Raw genomic sequence first — 15,342 nt, 5'->3', positions numbered from 1 at the left:
GGGGCCAAATTTACAGTGTGGTTTGTATACGAGGGCCGCACTGGTGGGGGCGGGTCAGTGGGGGAGGTGGTGGGGCTATAGCAACAACAACAAAAATGTGACCATGAAGTTGAACACAGGTCCCTGCAGCGGACGCCTTCTTCCACTGAGCCACCAGACCCGGCATACACACACATCTCTCTCTCTCTCTCTTTCTCTCTCTCTTTCTCTCTCTATCGCTCTCTCTCTGTCTCCCTCCCTCTCTCTATCTCTCTTTCCCTCTCTCTCCCTCTCTGTCCCTCTCTGTCCCTCTCTCTTCCTCTCTGTCTCCCTCTGTCTCCCTCTCTCTGTCTCCCTATCTCTCTCCCTCTCTCTCTCTCCCTCTCTCTCTCTCCCTCTCTCTCTCTCTACCTCTCTCTCTCCCTCTCTCTCTCCCTCTCCCTCCCTCTGTCTCCCTCTCTCTGTCTCCCTCTCTTTGTCTCCCTCTCACTGTCTCCCTCTCTCTGTCTCCCTCTCTGTCTCTCTTTGTCTCACTCTCTCTCCCTCTCTGTCTCCCTCTGTCTCACTCTCTCTCCCTGTCCCTCCCTCTCTCTCCATCTCTCCCTGTCTCTCCCTCTGTCTCCCTCTCTCTCTCTCCCTGTCTTGCCCTCTGTCTCCCTCTGTCTCCCTCCCTCTCTCTCCCTCTGTCTCCCTGTCTCACTCTCTCTCCCTCTCTCTCCCTCTCTCTCCATCTCTCCCTGTCTCTCCCTCTGTCTCCCTCTGTCTCCTTCCCTCTGTCACCCTCTGTCTCCGTATCTCTGTCTACCTCTATCTCCCTCTGTCTCCCACCCTCTGTGTCCCTCCCTCTGTCTCCCTCTCACTGTCTCCCTCTCTCCAGTGGCGGTGCGTCCATTGGGGGCGTTGGGGCGTTGCCTCACTAGCCTGGACGACCGCACTGTCTGCAACACATACTCTCTCTGATAAAAAATAAATGTGAGCGAAAAATAAATCTGAGCGCATGGCGCGCTACCGGCCCCGGGACAAGCATGACAGAATCGGGCATCGTATAGGGAAGTGGGCCGTGGGGGGCGGGGCTGCGGCAGAGAGTGACAGGCAGTGCACAGGCAGAGAATAGCGGAGTAGACAACAAGACTGAGCAATGCGCATGTGGAATCCAGGAGTAGGCAAAATTTCGACTGGCCCGCGCATGCATAGACCTTCCCTCCCCTCCCCTCTATAGCACTAGACACAGGCACTGTCAGGCATGGACCCGGGACCCCAGTCTCAAAATGGGCAGATAGTATTCTGCTCGTAGCCAATCCTGGCGCAGTGTTGCTGTTAACCCTGCACCAGGATTGGCTGCTGCAGCAGGATGGTGCCGCGCGTGGGTGTTGGCTGCTCTGCTGAGGGGCCACACTGTATGGCCAATCACCATATGGCTATATCCAGCCCTGTCGAGGTGATTGGCCATTTCTACACTGTTGGGACGTCACCCCGCGCGGCCACTGCTGCCAGAAGTTCCAGAAGAACACAACAACACGTAAAGTGAAAGTAGAACTATCGAAGACAAGTCGCGTGACCAGTTCTTCGTCGTTGTGTGCCGAGTGCTGACTGTGCTGACTGTGCCTACTACGGACGGACGGTCCGGACCGCCTGGTGCTTCTTTTGCGTCCACGTAAGTTTTTTACTGTGCCGCCCTGTCGGTAAATAATAAATTATAATTATCATGTGAGTCAAGTGTAAAGCACCCATGTGCATGCCACCCTGCCTGTCTTCTCCCCACCCCGACTCTCTGTTGGTCCACCGCTCTCCGCGCAGATGCCTATGGATCAGCACCGCGCCGCCTGTCAGCTTCAGTCTTTTGCTTGTCGTGCCTGCACCGTTTTCAACCTAATTTCTCAGGCCAGTAACCACTCCGAGGCAAGTCCCAAAGAGAAACAACATTTTTTTTTTAGGTTTTTTTTTTTACTGTGGATCTGATACATAATAAATGAAACTTCTGTACGAAGCACACCCGTGTTCTATACCGCACATAATGAATTCCGTATTCGCTGTAGCTGCTTTTCGGTGCTAATCACGGGATTTCATATAATTTTTTATGTACTCAACTAGCCAGGAAATTACCTCTAAAAGTCACCCGTTAGGTCATAAATTCTGCAGATCAGGCAGATCCTAATGACGGGCTGCGGATCTGGAAGCAGGTTCGCGCCGCACAGATTGTGGCAGCCCAGTTTATTAAAATTAAACAATGTAGATACGTTTACGGTGATGATTGTAAAGTAGGTGCTTATAATGATATGCACGACGCTGTATTTGTGTGTATAAGCACTTTATTTATTTAATTGGGATCTCTGCTGAGGAGCGCCGGCCGGCGCTTCCTTCGGTGCTAGTTCTCAGCGCGCAATGAGGCTGCGCGCGCAGCTTGCCGCCGAGGCCGTCGCACGTCACGCCTACGTGACGTGCAACAACTAGAGTGCGTCCGCTACATATCTCCCCCTTTTTATCAAACAAGAAGAGTCACTTACAGTTCATTGTCCATTTCAAAATCTCGATACCTGGAAGGTCTTACCACCTGCCTTCCGCTCCTCGTGACCCTGACTGGGTTCTCCATTGTCTCTTGACTCTGCAACTCATTGCTTACTGTTCCTTCGTTCAGAGCTCCCTCTTCATGCGTGCTTCTCTCCAATCTGTCCCATTCCATTCCTTGACTTCCATCTTCTCCTTCCTCTTCACTTTCCGTTCCTGCTCTCACTCCGCCTCGCTGCTCCGCGGTCTCTTGACTCCTTTCCACTTCAGAACCTTCATTGTCTTCCCAATCGGTGCCCTGTTGCTCCCAGCCCAAAACCTTATTGCACCTGGCCATGCGGTCTTGGGACCACACGTTTCCGTCGCTTAATAGGGCTGCCCGATCATACACCTCTACCACTTGCAGCGGCTTGCTGTACTTGCTGTCTCCCTTCTTCTGCAGGGTGGCCAATCTTACTCTTACCCACTCTCCTTGCTCCAGACCTGTGCTTTTGACATTCCTTCGTCTGTTGTAGTGGTTGCTGTAAACTGTCTGTGCTTTTTCCAGGTTGGCCCTCACCACTGCAGGGGACCATTCACTAGTGATAAGCTTTTCCTTCCACACTCTGTTATCGTGGGTAAAGGGTTCACGTCCTCTCAGTATTTGGAATGGACTATACCCCGTACCAGTGGGTGTTATTCTATAGGCCCATACCATGTTCTCTAGCGCCTTCTCCCAGTTCTGTTCACTTGATATAGCTGCTTGTATGGCTCCCATCACCACCCTGTTAAATCTCTCCACTAAACCGTTTCCAGCCGGATGGTAGATTGCAGTATGCTTGACCGTGACGCCATTTCTTTGCATGAACTTGTTCCACCTTTCTGACGTGAACTGGGGTCCGTTGTCACTCAAGATCGCTTTAGGTATTCCTTCCCTCGTGAAAGTCTCTGACAGAAATTTAAGGATGTTCTCTGTGTCCATAGATTCATCTATTCTCAACTCTGGCCACTTCGAATATCGATCCATGAGTACACACACGTATTTCTGTGTGCCTTGGTCATCTAGGACCGGTCCCAAAATGTCTATGGATAGTTCCTCCCACGGATTAGAAGGGGGGTCAAACTTTCCTATCGCTGGCCTCAATGGTTTTAATGTCTTGTCCGCCCGTTGACATTGGGGACACTCTCTGACATGTCTTTCAGCCCTTATGTCCATGCCTGGCCACCAGTAATTTTGTTTGGCACGTGCTTTGAGTTTCCCTATGCCCAGGTGTCCCTCATGTAGCAAGTTCATCAGTTTTGAAGTGAGGTTCCTTGGGGGAATCACCTTGTCCCCTCTGTATATGAAGATTCCTTTGTCTCCTAACGACAGTTCTTCCCGCACTTCGAAGTACGGCTTGAGACTTGTCCTCACGTTCCTTTTGTCCGGCCATCCTTGTACGATGTACCCCTTCACTTCCTTTATGTCAGTGTCCTCTTCATATGACTCTGTCCATTCTTGTAGGCTGATTAGTTTCTCTTGATCCTCTATTAGCGCTACCAACTCCCCACTGCCAACATGGTCTTCCTCTCCTGGCTCCATGGCAGCTGCCCTGCTCAGATAATCCGCCACTCGGTTCCGGCTCCCCGGAATGTACTCGACATCGTACCTGAACTCGAGCAACTTTAGAGACATTTTGGATATCCGGGGGGTGGCACTGGCATGTCCACTCGACGTCAGCACCTTCACCAACGGTTTGTGGTCTGTCCTGAGTAGGAAGCGTGTTCCCCACAGAAATTGCCGGAATCTCGTCATGGCCCATACGACCGCCAGCATTTCTTTCTCAATCACGCTGTATTTGCTTTCCGTGTCTGACAAGGCTCTGGACGCAAAGCTGATGGTCTCCATTTCCCCTCTGCCTCTGTCTTGCATGAGTACAGCACCCAGGCCCTTGTCGCTGGCATCTGTCGTCAGTACAGTGGTGCCTTGTGGGTCGTACCCTTTGAGGGGAACAGCTCCAGTGACATCCCTTTTGATCAGCTCGAACTCTGCTTGGGCTTCTGGTGTCCACTGGAACACTGTGCTGTCTCTGGTCAACAACCTCAAGTTGTGGGTCTTGGAAGCGAAGTGTACCACGAACTTGCTGTAGTACTCCGCCATCCCCAGGAACGACCTGACTTCTTCCTTGTTCCTGGGCGGCGGTGCTTCAGCGATGGCTTTGACATTTTCCGATTTGGGGGTAACGCCCTGTCGTCCGATCTCGTGACCTAGGTACGTTACTGACTGCAGTCCCAACCGACACTTCGACCACTCCGCCGTGAAGCCTTTGTTCTCTAGTGTTTTCAACACCTTTCCCAGCTTCTGATCATGATCCTGCTGGTCTCGGCCCATCACCAAGATGTCATCCTGGAAATACTGGACATCCTTGCAGTCTCTGAACAGTTGGTGCATCATTTTCTGGAAGACAGCGGCTGCGGAGGCCAGCCCAAAAGGCATCCGACAAAATTGGTAACATCCAAACGGGGTGATGAAGGATGTGAGCCGTTTGCTGTCCGGGTGAAGTGCAATTTGATGATAGGCTGAGGTCAAGTCGATGGTGAAGTACCACTGCACCCCCCTGGTCTTAGTCAACATTTCCTCGATCCTGGGGAGGGGAAATTTCTCCACAACAATATTCTTATTCAGTTCTCTTAGGTCCACACAGAGCCGGACCTTCCCATTTGGCTTCATTACGACCACCAGGGGCGCCAACCATTCTGCACAGGTTATCGGCTCTATTATTCCTTTCTTTTCCAGTTCCTGGAGTTCAGTTTGGACTGCTTCTCTCACCGCAATCGGCACATTCCTCACCTTGTGGGCTACCGGAATGGCCCCTTCCTTGAGCACAATCCTGTGTTGGAAGTTTTCCATCCGTCCCACTGTGCCACCAAACACTTTCGGGTAGTTCTCCTTCCATTTATTCATGTCTGGCCATTCTTCTTGCTCTGTGAGTAATATTTGTTCTTTTCCTCCTGGGTCCAGTTTTATTCCTAGGTCCCCTTGGTCTAGCCATCCCAGGACCGAGGGTCCTTTCTCCGCAATGTACAGCTTGCACCATGCTGACCGGCCCCTGAATTCGAACAGTAGGCGGCGGAACCCCAACATTGGAATGCGGTCGCCATTGTAGGTGACCGGTCGGATGTCTAACTTTTCCAACTCCGGTCCCAACTTGGGTCTGAATGTTTCTTCCCATACTGCCTGTTGGATGATGGTGAAGGGGGATCCTGTGTCCGCCACCACGGTGATGGTGATACCTCCCATTGACATGTCCAGGATGGGTTTTGTGGATTTCCTCCCTTCTATGCTCATTACCTGGTCATAAATGCACAGGACGGTGACCACCTCTTCCTCTGCAACCTCTTCCAAATCTTCTTCCCCTTGCTCGACGCATTTCACTGTCTCCTTAGAGTGTTTCTTCCTACACACCTTTTCGTAGTGGCCCAGGATGCCGCAGTGTAGGCACTTGGCTCGGAATGCGGGACATCTTCTGTCGCGTGCGTCGTGGGACCAACTGCCACATCTGTAGCACGATTTCTTGCTGTCGCTCCCTGTTTGTTTTCCTTGCCATCTACTGGTTCCTTTGGTTGGTGGGTCTCTTCCTCTTTGGTCCTTACGATGGTCTCCCTCTTGTATCCTGTTCACCATTGTTGGGGTGACCACTTCTTTCTTGGTCGCTGCCGCGCACCTCCTGGCAAGCTCCGCCCTTTTTACGATGACCATTACTTCTTTGAGCGTGGTGTCGCCGCTCGCCCACAACTTGTCTTGGACCTGTGTACTCGTCGTGTGCATCACGATCTGGTCTTTTATGAATTCATCCTCCCACAGTGCGTATTTACACGGGGCCGCTAGTTTCCTCAAGGCCCCTACATATTCCTCTATGGTTTCTCCAGCCCATTGTTTCCTTTGCTGGAAGTTAAACCTATCCACAGACACACATATGGTGGGGCGGTACCTCTCATCCAGGTCTTCTACTGCATGGGCATAGACGTCCGTGTCGTTATCCTCTCTCTTCTTGGGCACCAGGCTCTTGTAAATCCTGAGACCCTCCGGTCCCAGGTTCAGCAGCAGGATACGTTTCTTTCTTTGGGGGGTGAACTTCTCTTCATTTTCATCCTCTAGGACCCCTATGAAATTATCAATATATTCCTTCCAATCTTCCCACTTCATCAGGGGTTCGCCAGGTTTCGGTAGGAACTGCACCGGCGCAATTGCATAGCCTGCCGGTGTGCTCATCTTCACCTCCCTGACCTCAGTCGCCTTGCTGGTGGGGCTCCCTGGGGCACTGTTCTGCACTTCTGTATGCGCGTCCTCCTGGGGACTCCTAGTTCTGGTCCCCTCTTCCTCCCTTTTGGTAGCCAGCTCTGTTCCTACCTTCCCCGTTGCGCTGGTAAGGTATTTGCGATTATTGGTCTTCTGCAGGTTGCGGTGTTGCCTCTCCGGCCACTGCGCCGCCCCTCCGGTTGCTGTGGCACTGCCACGCTCCTCAGCCTGTCGTCCTCGGTGGCTCAGTCTTGCCCCCTTGTGCTCTCCACACTCTGGCCTGTTAGCGCCGCTCTGCGCTGTGTCCCAGTGATCAGGGGGTTGCCTGTTGTGCTGCTGCCCACGTGGTGGGGGTTCGATTTTTTTTTTTTCCTTACTTGGTGCCAGGTGAATCCCACCCTCGTCGCCACTGTAAAGTAGGTGCTTATAATGATATGCACGACGCTGTATTTGTGTGTATAAGCACTTTATTTATTTAATTGGGATCTCTGCTGAGGAGCGCCGGCCGGCGCTTCCTTCGGTGCTAGTTCTCAGCGCGCAATGAGGCTGCGCGCGCAGCTTGCCGCCGAGGCCGTCGCACGTCACGCCTACGTGACGTGCAACAACTAGAGTGCGTCCGCTACAATGATGTGACGTTTAAATGCTTACTCTAAATTCCCACAGAAAGAAAGACGTGCGCCTTGGTTGGGCATGGACATGAATGAAAGTGTCCCGGAATAGAAACCACATTTCAACAGTAAATTAATTTGCACCTTTGAATTATAGCCGAGACAGAGCCCCAATATTAATGTGTTGGAGCCCTCTCCTGACTGTAAGGATACTGCCCCAATCCGACAACAGGCCTCCCAATAATAAATTATGTGGTAGATAAAAACTGTGCTCTTTTCAACAGTCCGCTCCAGTTTTTAATGCCATGTATTGGTATGCTTTACACTGCTCCTCCTTTTTGTTTGATGTGCTGTTCTTTATGTGCTTAAATGTAAGAACCATATTTATATGTGTCGAGAATTATATTTTAGGCAGAAATCTGCCTCAGTTCGCTTTTCAGTCAGTTCAATTACCTCTGCTGCCCCCACCCCTACTTTCTGTTTCTCGTTGCTAAAGACAAGGATTCCAAATTGTTAGGTCTGTTCATAAAGAAAAGTTGCATCATGCATGAAAAGAATTGCAGAAGATCGCCAGGGAGTTGAGTACATTCTTCTCACGCTTAGTCTCAGACAGGGTGTACAGTTTGTCTCTGACACAATTGCATGCCTACATAGCACACACAATGGGTTGTGATGAAAAGCTTTGTGCTGCATGCTCAGTGAGGTACGTAGAGAGCCACGTGACCGGAAGACACCTTTTAGGAACTAAAAAAGGTGAATTTTTATTTCTCACGGTCGCATTAGTCAGGTTGGACCCTGTGTTTCCGCACATCACCAGACATATGCACCATCATCCCAAGGCTGGCAAATCATGCTGGGCCTGGCACACAAACATTTTTGGGCACACACGTGTAACTACGCGTTGTTTTGTACTAAATTAAGCAACCTGATTAGGAGAGCCAAAATGTATATAACTTTATGATTATGAATTGCACTTATCCCCTCACCACTTGCCAGACGTCACTGTTATACATGTAATAATTGGGCAGAAAGCGGTACTGAAGGGAAGGCATTGGCCCAGAAAATGCAGTGACAGTCACAAGTATCTCAGGTTTGAGGCTGTTGATAAACATGTTGCAGATAGCTTCATGACCTTAAACCACATGTTAAACTGTTCGAGTGAGTGGTTGAGGCTAGCTAGTTTCCAATATGGTGAATGGACAACTTCGCCCTATGCAATGCGAGATAAATATGGTTTGAGAATAGGCCAAGATACACAGCCTCTCAGCAGTGAAGAGTCCAATAAGAATATGGTAATAAGGCATTTGGGGATGCAAGAGGCTATATGTGAGTAGCACCGCTGGTTATGTTATATTAAATATTTTTAATATAGCACTCATCTCACCCTGGGGCATCTCAGCGCTGTGTGGAAGCAAGGATCGGAGTGGAAGGGAGGCAGTTAGAATAGGTGGGAATAGGTGGTCCATACTAGAATAGCAAGAGATGAGATGAAGTAAGTGCAGAGATGCAAGAACACATTATACTCACTGTGGGGGCAGCATAGATAGAGTACAGAGATTTAATGGGAGGGCAGTTGTGTGGAAATCAATTTGGTCTAAGGACTCTGAGCTAAAGAAAGTCTGAAGAGATGGACCTTTAGGAGTTACAAAAATGAAACTACTGAAAAGTTGCAAACTTTTTAGTCCGTTGTGAGTGTAAAGCCCACTCGGTGGCAGATGGGAAGCAGAGGGTTTATCAATAAGAATTGTGAGAAATTATCGTGATATACACATTCCCAAACATGTTACTATGGCAGCCACCTTGATACCTTCCCTCATGGTGCTGGGCAGGCTCCTATCTTTTTAAAGATATGAAAACATATAGAGCATAGCAGGTCAGGCATGCTATGAGGCATGTAACACTTCCAGTGACATAAAAGGGGAGGTGATAAGAATGATATTACACCCTTTCACCATGGTATGCTCTATTTCTTGTCAACTTAAGGCCTTCACGAAACTATTCACATCTTGCACATTTCATCATGAAGCAATCATATGGTTACATGAACGAAAACAATGCATCCCTAGCATTAGCATTCAGCCCATCTAAGAAACTGGTGTTAGGTGAATACAAATCTCATCTCTTTAATACCGCAAATATTTCCTCCTATGAAAATTCATTTTTGTTACTAAATCATTGTTTCTGGTACCAAGAGCTTTGTTTGCGGAATAATGCCCTCAGAAGCGAGTAGCAACAAAAGAATCTGGCTATCGTACAATATTAAAGATTACATGGTTTAACTCCTGATAGTACAGCTTGATGTTAGTGAGGGTTCATTCATTTTTAATCTAATTAATTCATTATGCTCTTTGTTGAACAGGGAGTAGAAATGAAAAGTAAACAGTAGATATGCAGGCTGTTTTTTTTAAATTAAAAAATGAATAACATATAATCTTTGGTTCAATTTTGCTGTTTCCAGGATGGATACACAGAGATCTTAAAAACATATAAATCTCTTGTGGTTGTTGCAAAAGTAAGCGCTTGAAGGTTGAATTTGTAATATCAAGTAAGAATGTAAAAGCACAATAAACCCTATACAGAATTCATTTCCTTCTTTTAAAAGTTAACACACATATTTATGAGTATGTGTGCATGTGTGTGTGTGTGCGTGTGTGTGTGTGTGTGCGTGTGTGTGTATGTGTTTGTATTCACAGTGCAATACGCTATTTTGTTGAATATGGGAAAGGGATAAGCAGCTACCTATGTTATATGACATCTCTTTAATATTGTAATATCTGCACTTTCACAATTGCTTTATTAACCTTCCTGCTTTCTCAAATTTGCTTGAAAATGCACCATTTTTCCACTATTTTTTCAAAATTTTCTCAGGGGGAAATCCCCCCGAACCCTCCTTAGGGGGTTCGGGGTCGCTCGCTACGGTGCAGTATGATTATCATTTTATGCCCACCACTTTCAAATGTCACCAGCCGCCACTGCCTCTCTCTCTCCATCTCTCTCCCTGTCTCTCGCTCTATCTCCCTCTGTCTCCCTCCCTCCCTCTCTCTCCCTCCCTCTGTCTCCCTCTCCCTGCCTCTCCCTCTGCCTCCCTCTCTGTCTCCCTCTCTATCTCCTGCTGTCTCCCTCTCTGTCTCCCTCTCTCTGGCTCCCTCTGGCTCACTCTCTCTCCCTGTCTCTCCCTCTCTCTCTGTCTCTCCCTGTCTCTCCCTCTGTCTCTCTCTGTCTCCCTCCCTCTGTCTCCCTCTCTCTGTCTCCCTCTCTCTCCATCTCTCTCCCTGTCTCTCCCTCTGTCTCCCTCTCCCTCCCTCTCCCTCTGTCTCCCTCCCTGTCTCTCCCTCTCTCCCCCTCTCTCTCCCTCCCTCTCTCTCCCTCTCTCCAACTCTGTCTCTCTCCCTTTCTCTCCCTCTCCCTCTCTCTCTCTCTCTCTCACTCTATCCCTCTCTTTCTCCCTGTCTCTCCCTTTCTCTCTCCCTGTCTCTCCCTCTCTCCTTTTCTCCCTCTGTCTCACTCACTCTGACTGTCTCACTCCCTCTCTCTCTCTCTGTCTACCTCTCTCTCCTTCCCTCTCCCTCACTCTGTCTCCCTCACTCTGTCTCCCTCTCTCTCTTTCCCTCTCTCCCTCTCCCTCTCTCTCTGTCTGTCTCCCTCTCTGTCTGTCTCCTTCTCCCTCTCTCTCTCCCTCTCCCTCTCTTTCTGTCTGTCACCCTCTGTCTCCCTCGTCCCTCTATCTCCCTCTCTCTTTCTCTGTCTCCCTCCATTTCACTCCCTCCCTTTCTCTCCCTCCCTTTCTCGGTTTCCCTCCCTTTCCCTCCCTCCCTATCTCTACCTCCCTCCCTCTCCTTCTCTCCCTTTCTCTCCCTCTCTCTCCCTCCCTCCCTTTCCCGCCCTCCCTCTCCCTCTGTCGCCCTCCCTTTCCCTCCCTCCCTTTCTCTCCATCCCTTTCTCTTCCTCCCTCCCCCTCCCTTTCTCTCCCTCCATTTCTCTCCCTCTATCTCCCTCCTTTCCCTCCCTCCCTCTACCTCTGTCTCCCTCTACCTCTACCTCTGTCTCCGTCTACCTCTGTCTCCCTTCCTTTCCCTCCCTCCCTCTACCTCCCTCTGTCATCTCATCCTGCCTCAGTGTGCCCGGGCTCAGACAGCTTCCCAGGCACACACAGACGCACCCGAGCACTTCACAGGTCTTTAAAAGACCATTTGCATGTTAATGAGGCTTTGTTGTATTTCACCTCTTCGCCCCTGGAGCTCCACTCGGACTATCACTGGTCGCCCGGCCCCCCACAGAGCAGTAGAGTCTCTCAGAGTCGCACTGCTGCAACCGGCAGTGTTTGCAGACACTCTTAATTTTTCTATGTATTTAAAACATGGGTACAATGTCTGAAAGGTCCACGGGCCGCCAAGGAAGGCTTGCCGGGCCGCTGGAGGTCCACGGGCCGTACTATGAGTATCTGTGCATTAGATTGTCCACTCTAACCTCATTAATAATGAATCCAAAAAGAAAAGATCTGCTTCATTGTTCTGTACACCTCCCTTTTGCTCGCCTTGATTTTTATTCTCTCAGATATCTGAACTTTTCCTCCCACCACGAGGAACTTAGAAACGCAAGTCAGGTGCAAGCCTGAAATATTTTGTGAAATTTCACAGAAACATCTTATGCGATCAATTCAGATTCCGACGTTTCTTTTTTAAAGCTTTACAACCTTGTTTTTATTACTGATCCCCATACATGTATAATGGCAGTGCTTAATTTGAGCCAGTGGTTGTAGGTGAGTTTCACTGGCACTTTTTTTTTGGGACCAGTACTACTTTTTTTCTCAACAAAATCTGATTCAAAAGAAGAGTGAAAAAAACACAAAAGTGGGAAAGAACGAGGAAGAGGCAGGTGGAAAAATAGTGACACAGGGAGAAATCAGGAATGAAACATAACTTGCAAGAGTAAGATAAAGTTAACGGGAGAGTCTGGTTCTGGATGAAAAAGACATGAGGTGGATTCAAGATTATGCACCCCTCGTATTCAACATCCTTAACTTTGACAACCTGATTGTGGGGTCCTGAAGAAATCTTCGGTTTCAGCACTTTCTTGATATTGTCTTTTTTTTTTTAGAACTGAAGCAGTGGCATTGTATTGTAGTTCTTGTTGACACATGACTGTTGACTGATTGAGGTATCCGACTCAAAACACTTTTAGACTACCACAAGGTGGTTTGGAGTGCTTCACAACAACCCCAAACAACTACATATAAAGTTAAGGTTTGAAAGTGTAGATTCATTCAGTGCTGCAGGGTTTATTAGAAAAATAGGTATCCATAAATTGCGTTTGCAAGCCAGACGGGATCGTGGTAACTACTTAAACGTTATATTTTAAGCACTGCTGCCCCTCAAGGCGCACATGGGGGGCACAATTATTGCCAAACATGTTTGTTTATAAAAAAAAATCCTAGTGGGTTTTTCAGTTGCTTTGCTGCAAATTGTTCAACCAGGTGCATTTGCAGAATATTGATTGCTGGCAGTACATTTTATGCGACCAAAAGTCAAATTAAGGGGTGTTTAATTGGTTAAATATACCTGCAGAATCCAATAAGCCTTACTGAATACTGAAAGCATGCTCTAAGATCGAGCTAAAATTAATTGGGATCCTCTTCATGGCTGTCCTTTATATGTCCAAACCCCTTTCCTTGCACTTGTTCACTGGTTTTTGCTGGTAAATGTAATCACTTCCATACTAAACCGTATGGCTTTGCCACAGACCCAACTGGCCAACGTTTCTAATGCCACTGTGTTCCATCTTTTTCACCAAAGCCCTTCATGTACAAAAGAAGCTCACTCAAAACTGACACCTTCGACCAAAGGGAAGAAAAAGAAGAAGAAGTCGGATCGCAAGAAGAGAAGGAGGTCAGTGTCACTGGGATGCGGGGGGAGGGTCTTCTCCAACACTGGCATTGGCAGCAACCCCCCTGCATCTCTGTTTAATGTTTATGGTATTTATAATAATAACAACTTTATTTTGAGAACTGCAAACAGCAGGTGTTACTATTACCTAAGGTAACTGTACTCAATTTACTAGCTGTCCTAGTAGCTGAAAAATGTTGTACTAGTCACTTATCGATGTTTCACCAGTCTTTATACTGATACACATAGCAAAATGGCTTTTATGCTTGTAGATGAGTGCATTTACAACATCCACTTCGGTTGAAAAGGGCGTTTTGCACTTGTTGGTCAATGCAAATGTGGTGAAAAATTGATTGGTCACCAGTGCAAAACAGCATGGACCCCAATGATTTGCTTGCAATCCTCCCCCAGATATTAGCTCACAATACTCACAAAATTGATACAATTAACCAAAGTATGCCCAACCTAGATATTGATGTTGGAAATGCAAGCAAGTTATCATTACATCTAATACAGATATTTATTGATAATGCAGGAGTGTGATTTGCCATGCTTCCATGATTTGTCATTAAATGTATTAGCCATGCTGCCATGATTTGTCATTTAATGTATCCACCATGCTTCCATGATTTGTCATTAAAATTATCAGCCATGCTTTCAAGGTTTGTCAGCAAATTTCTTAGCCATGCTGCCATGATTTGTCATTAAATATATCAGCCATGCTTCATGCTTCCATGATTGGTCATTAAATTTATCAGCCATGCTTCCATGATTTGTCATTACATTTTCAGCCATGCCTCCATGATTTGTCATTCATTCATTTTATAAGTGTCTTCCAGTTCTAGACCCTATTCCTTAGTTTTAATATTTCAAACTTTGTTCCGCTCTTTTGTTCATGGATACTGATCCATCGTTGTCAAAAGCTAACATCTGTCCTACTGAAGAGGAGACCTTGCAGTTAGTTTGTTCACTGACAAATATCCACACACATGTAGATGTCATTATTGTAAACAAAATGTAGTAAGTGTAAAATGAGCATTAATACTAGTAAGTAACACCAAGGAAGTGATTAACTTGATTAAAAATTGGCCTTGTTGGATACATTTACTATGGCACCTGCTACAAATTTAATCCTGACGAATTCAGCATTTATTAGATGTGATATTTAATAAACATTCTGAGTTTCTGGAGAATAGCTTGCAGATTGTGGTGCGTAATGCATCAAAATCCTCATATCATAGTAAACACCAGGCCTTTGCCCCTTGTGAAATTTCCGCAGTTTTTGACATGGTATCTGCCGGGTGCGATAAACATCACACTACTTGTAATTGCTATCACTGGGCAGAGTTTGATCAGGAATCCCAATTTAATGGACCACTTGAAGTCGAACTCAAAGTCACTTAGCCAAAATGTGCCCAAACTTAAAAAAAAAAAAAGTAATCACACCAGTATCAGAACAAGAAAGCAGAATTAAGGACTGCAGACACTGCAGTAATTACATGTTTATGATGGAAGAAGTCTTATAAGTCAATTTTTACAAATTGAAATGGGCAAGTGCAAGTAACAGAGGGGTGTGGGGGTGCATGTGATACAGTTTATGTAGTTGCCTTAACCACTGGGAAAAATGTGTTACATAAGTTCACGTGATTTTCCCCGTCGTTGCTTAATAAAGTGTTTTCCCACGGCAAATTGTTTTGCTGATGAAACTATATGAAGTAATAACCTCTTAAATTCATTCCAATACTGATAGCTGTCTGTGTTAAATCAAGTGTCTCTAATATTTCTATAGGTCTCCGTCGTACAGTCAGTCACCAGTAAAGAAGAAGAAAAAGAAAAGCTCCAAAAAACACAAGCGAAACAGGTATTGGGGTCGCACAGAAATTAATGAATTGGTTATCCCCTCTGGCCCCAGAAATTGTTTTTCATCCTTGGTTATGCTGAGTTAGTTATTCATTATTTTAAACATCAAATTGATCAATAGACCCGTTTTAGTGCTGTAGCTAACTCATCAAGTGACTGGTGTTAAGGAGATAGTCTATGTAAGACTTAGGTGCTTTAAGTGGTGATGAATAAATGTTTGAAAATTGCTTGAAGACTTAGCTCAAAAGAT

At 47.1% G+C, this 15,342-nt stretch overlaps 1 protein-coding gene across 1 annotated transcript in view; it reads left to right on the top strand.

The window, feature by feature from the left end:
* The window catches only part of SRRM4 (serine/arginine repetitive matrix 4), a 251,361-nt gene that overhangs the window by 153,244 nt on the left and 82,775 nt on the right, over positions 1–15,342 (top strand). The window contains exons 3-4 of the mRNA XM_078667089.1: positions 13,143–13,235; positions 15,022–15,093. Coding sequence (XP_078523215.1) covers positions 13,143–13,235; positions 15,022–15,093 — 165 coding nt within the window. The remainder of the gene's footprint in view (positions 1–13,142; positions 13,236–15,021; positions 15,094–15,342) is intronic.

The sequence above is a fragment of the Lissotriton helveticus genome, chromosome 11, assembly GCF_964261635.1.
Source record: "Lissotriton helveticus chromosome 11, aLisHel1.1, whole genome shotgun sequence".
Classification (NCBI taxonomy): domain Eukaryota; kingdom Metazoa; phylum Chordata; class Amphibia; order Caudata; family Salamandridae; genus Lissotriton; species Lissotriton helveticus.
The sequence above is the reverse complement of the archived record's forward strand: the minus strand, read 5'-3'. Positions and strand labels throughout refer to the sequence as shown.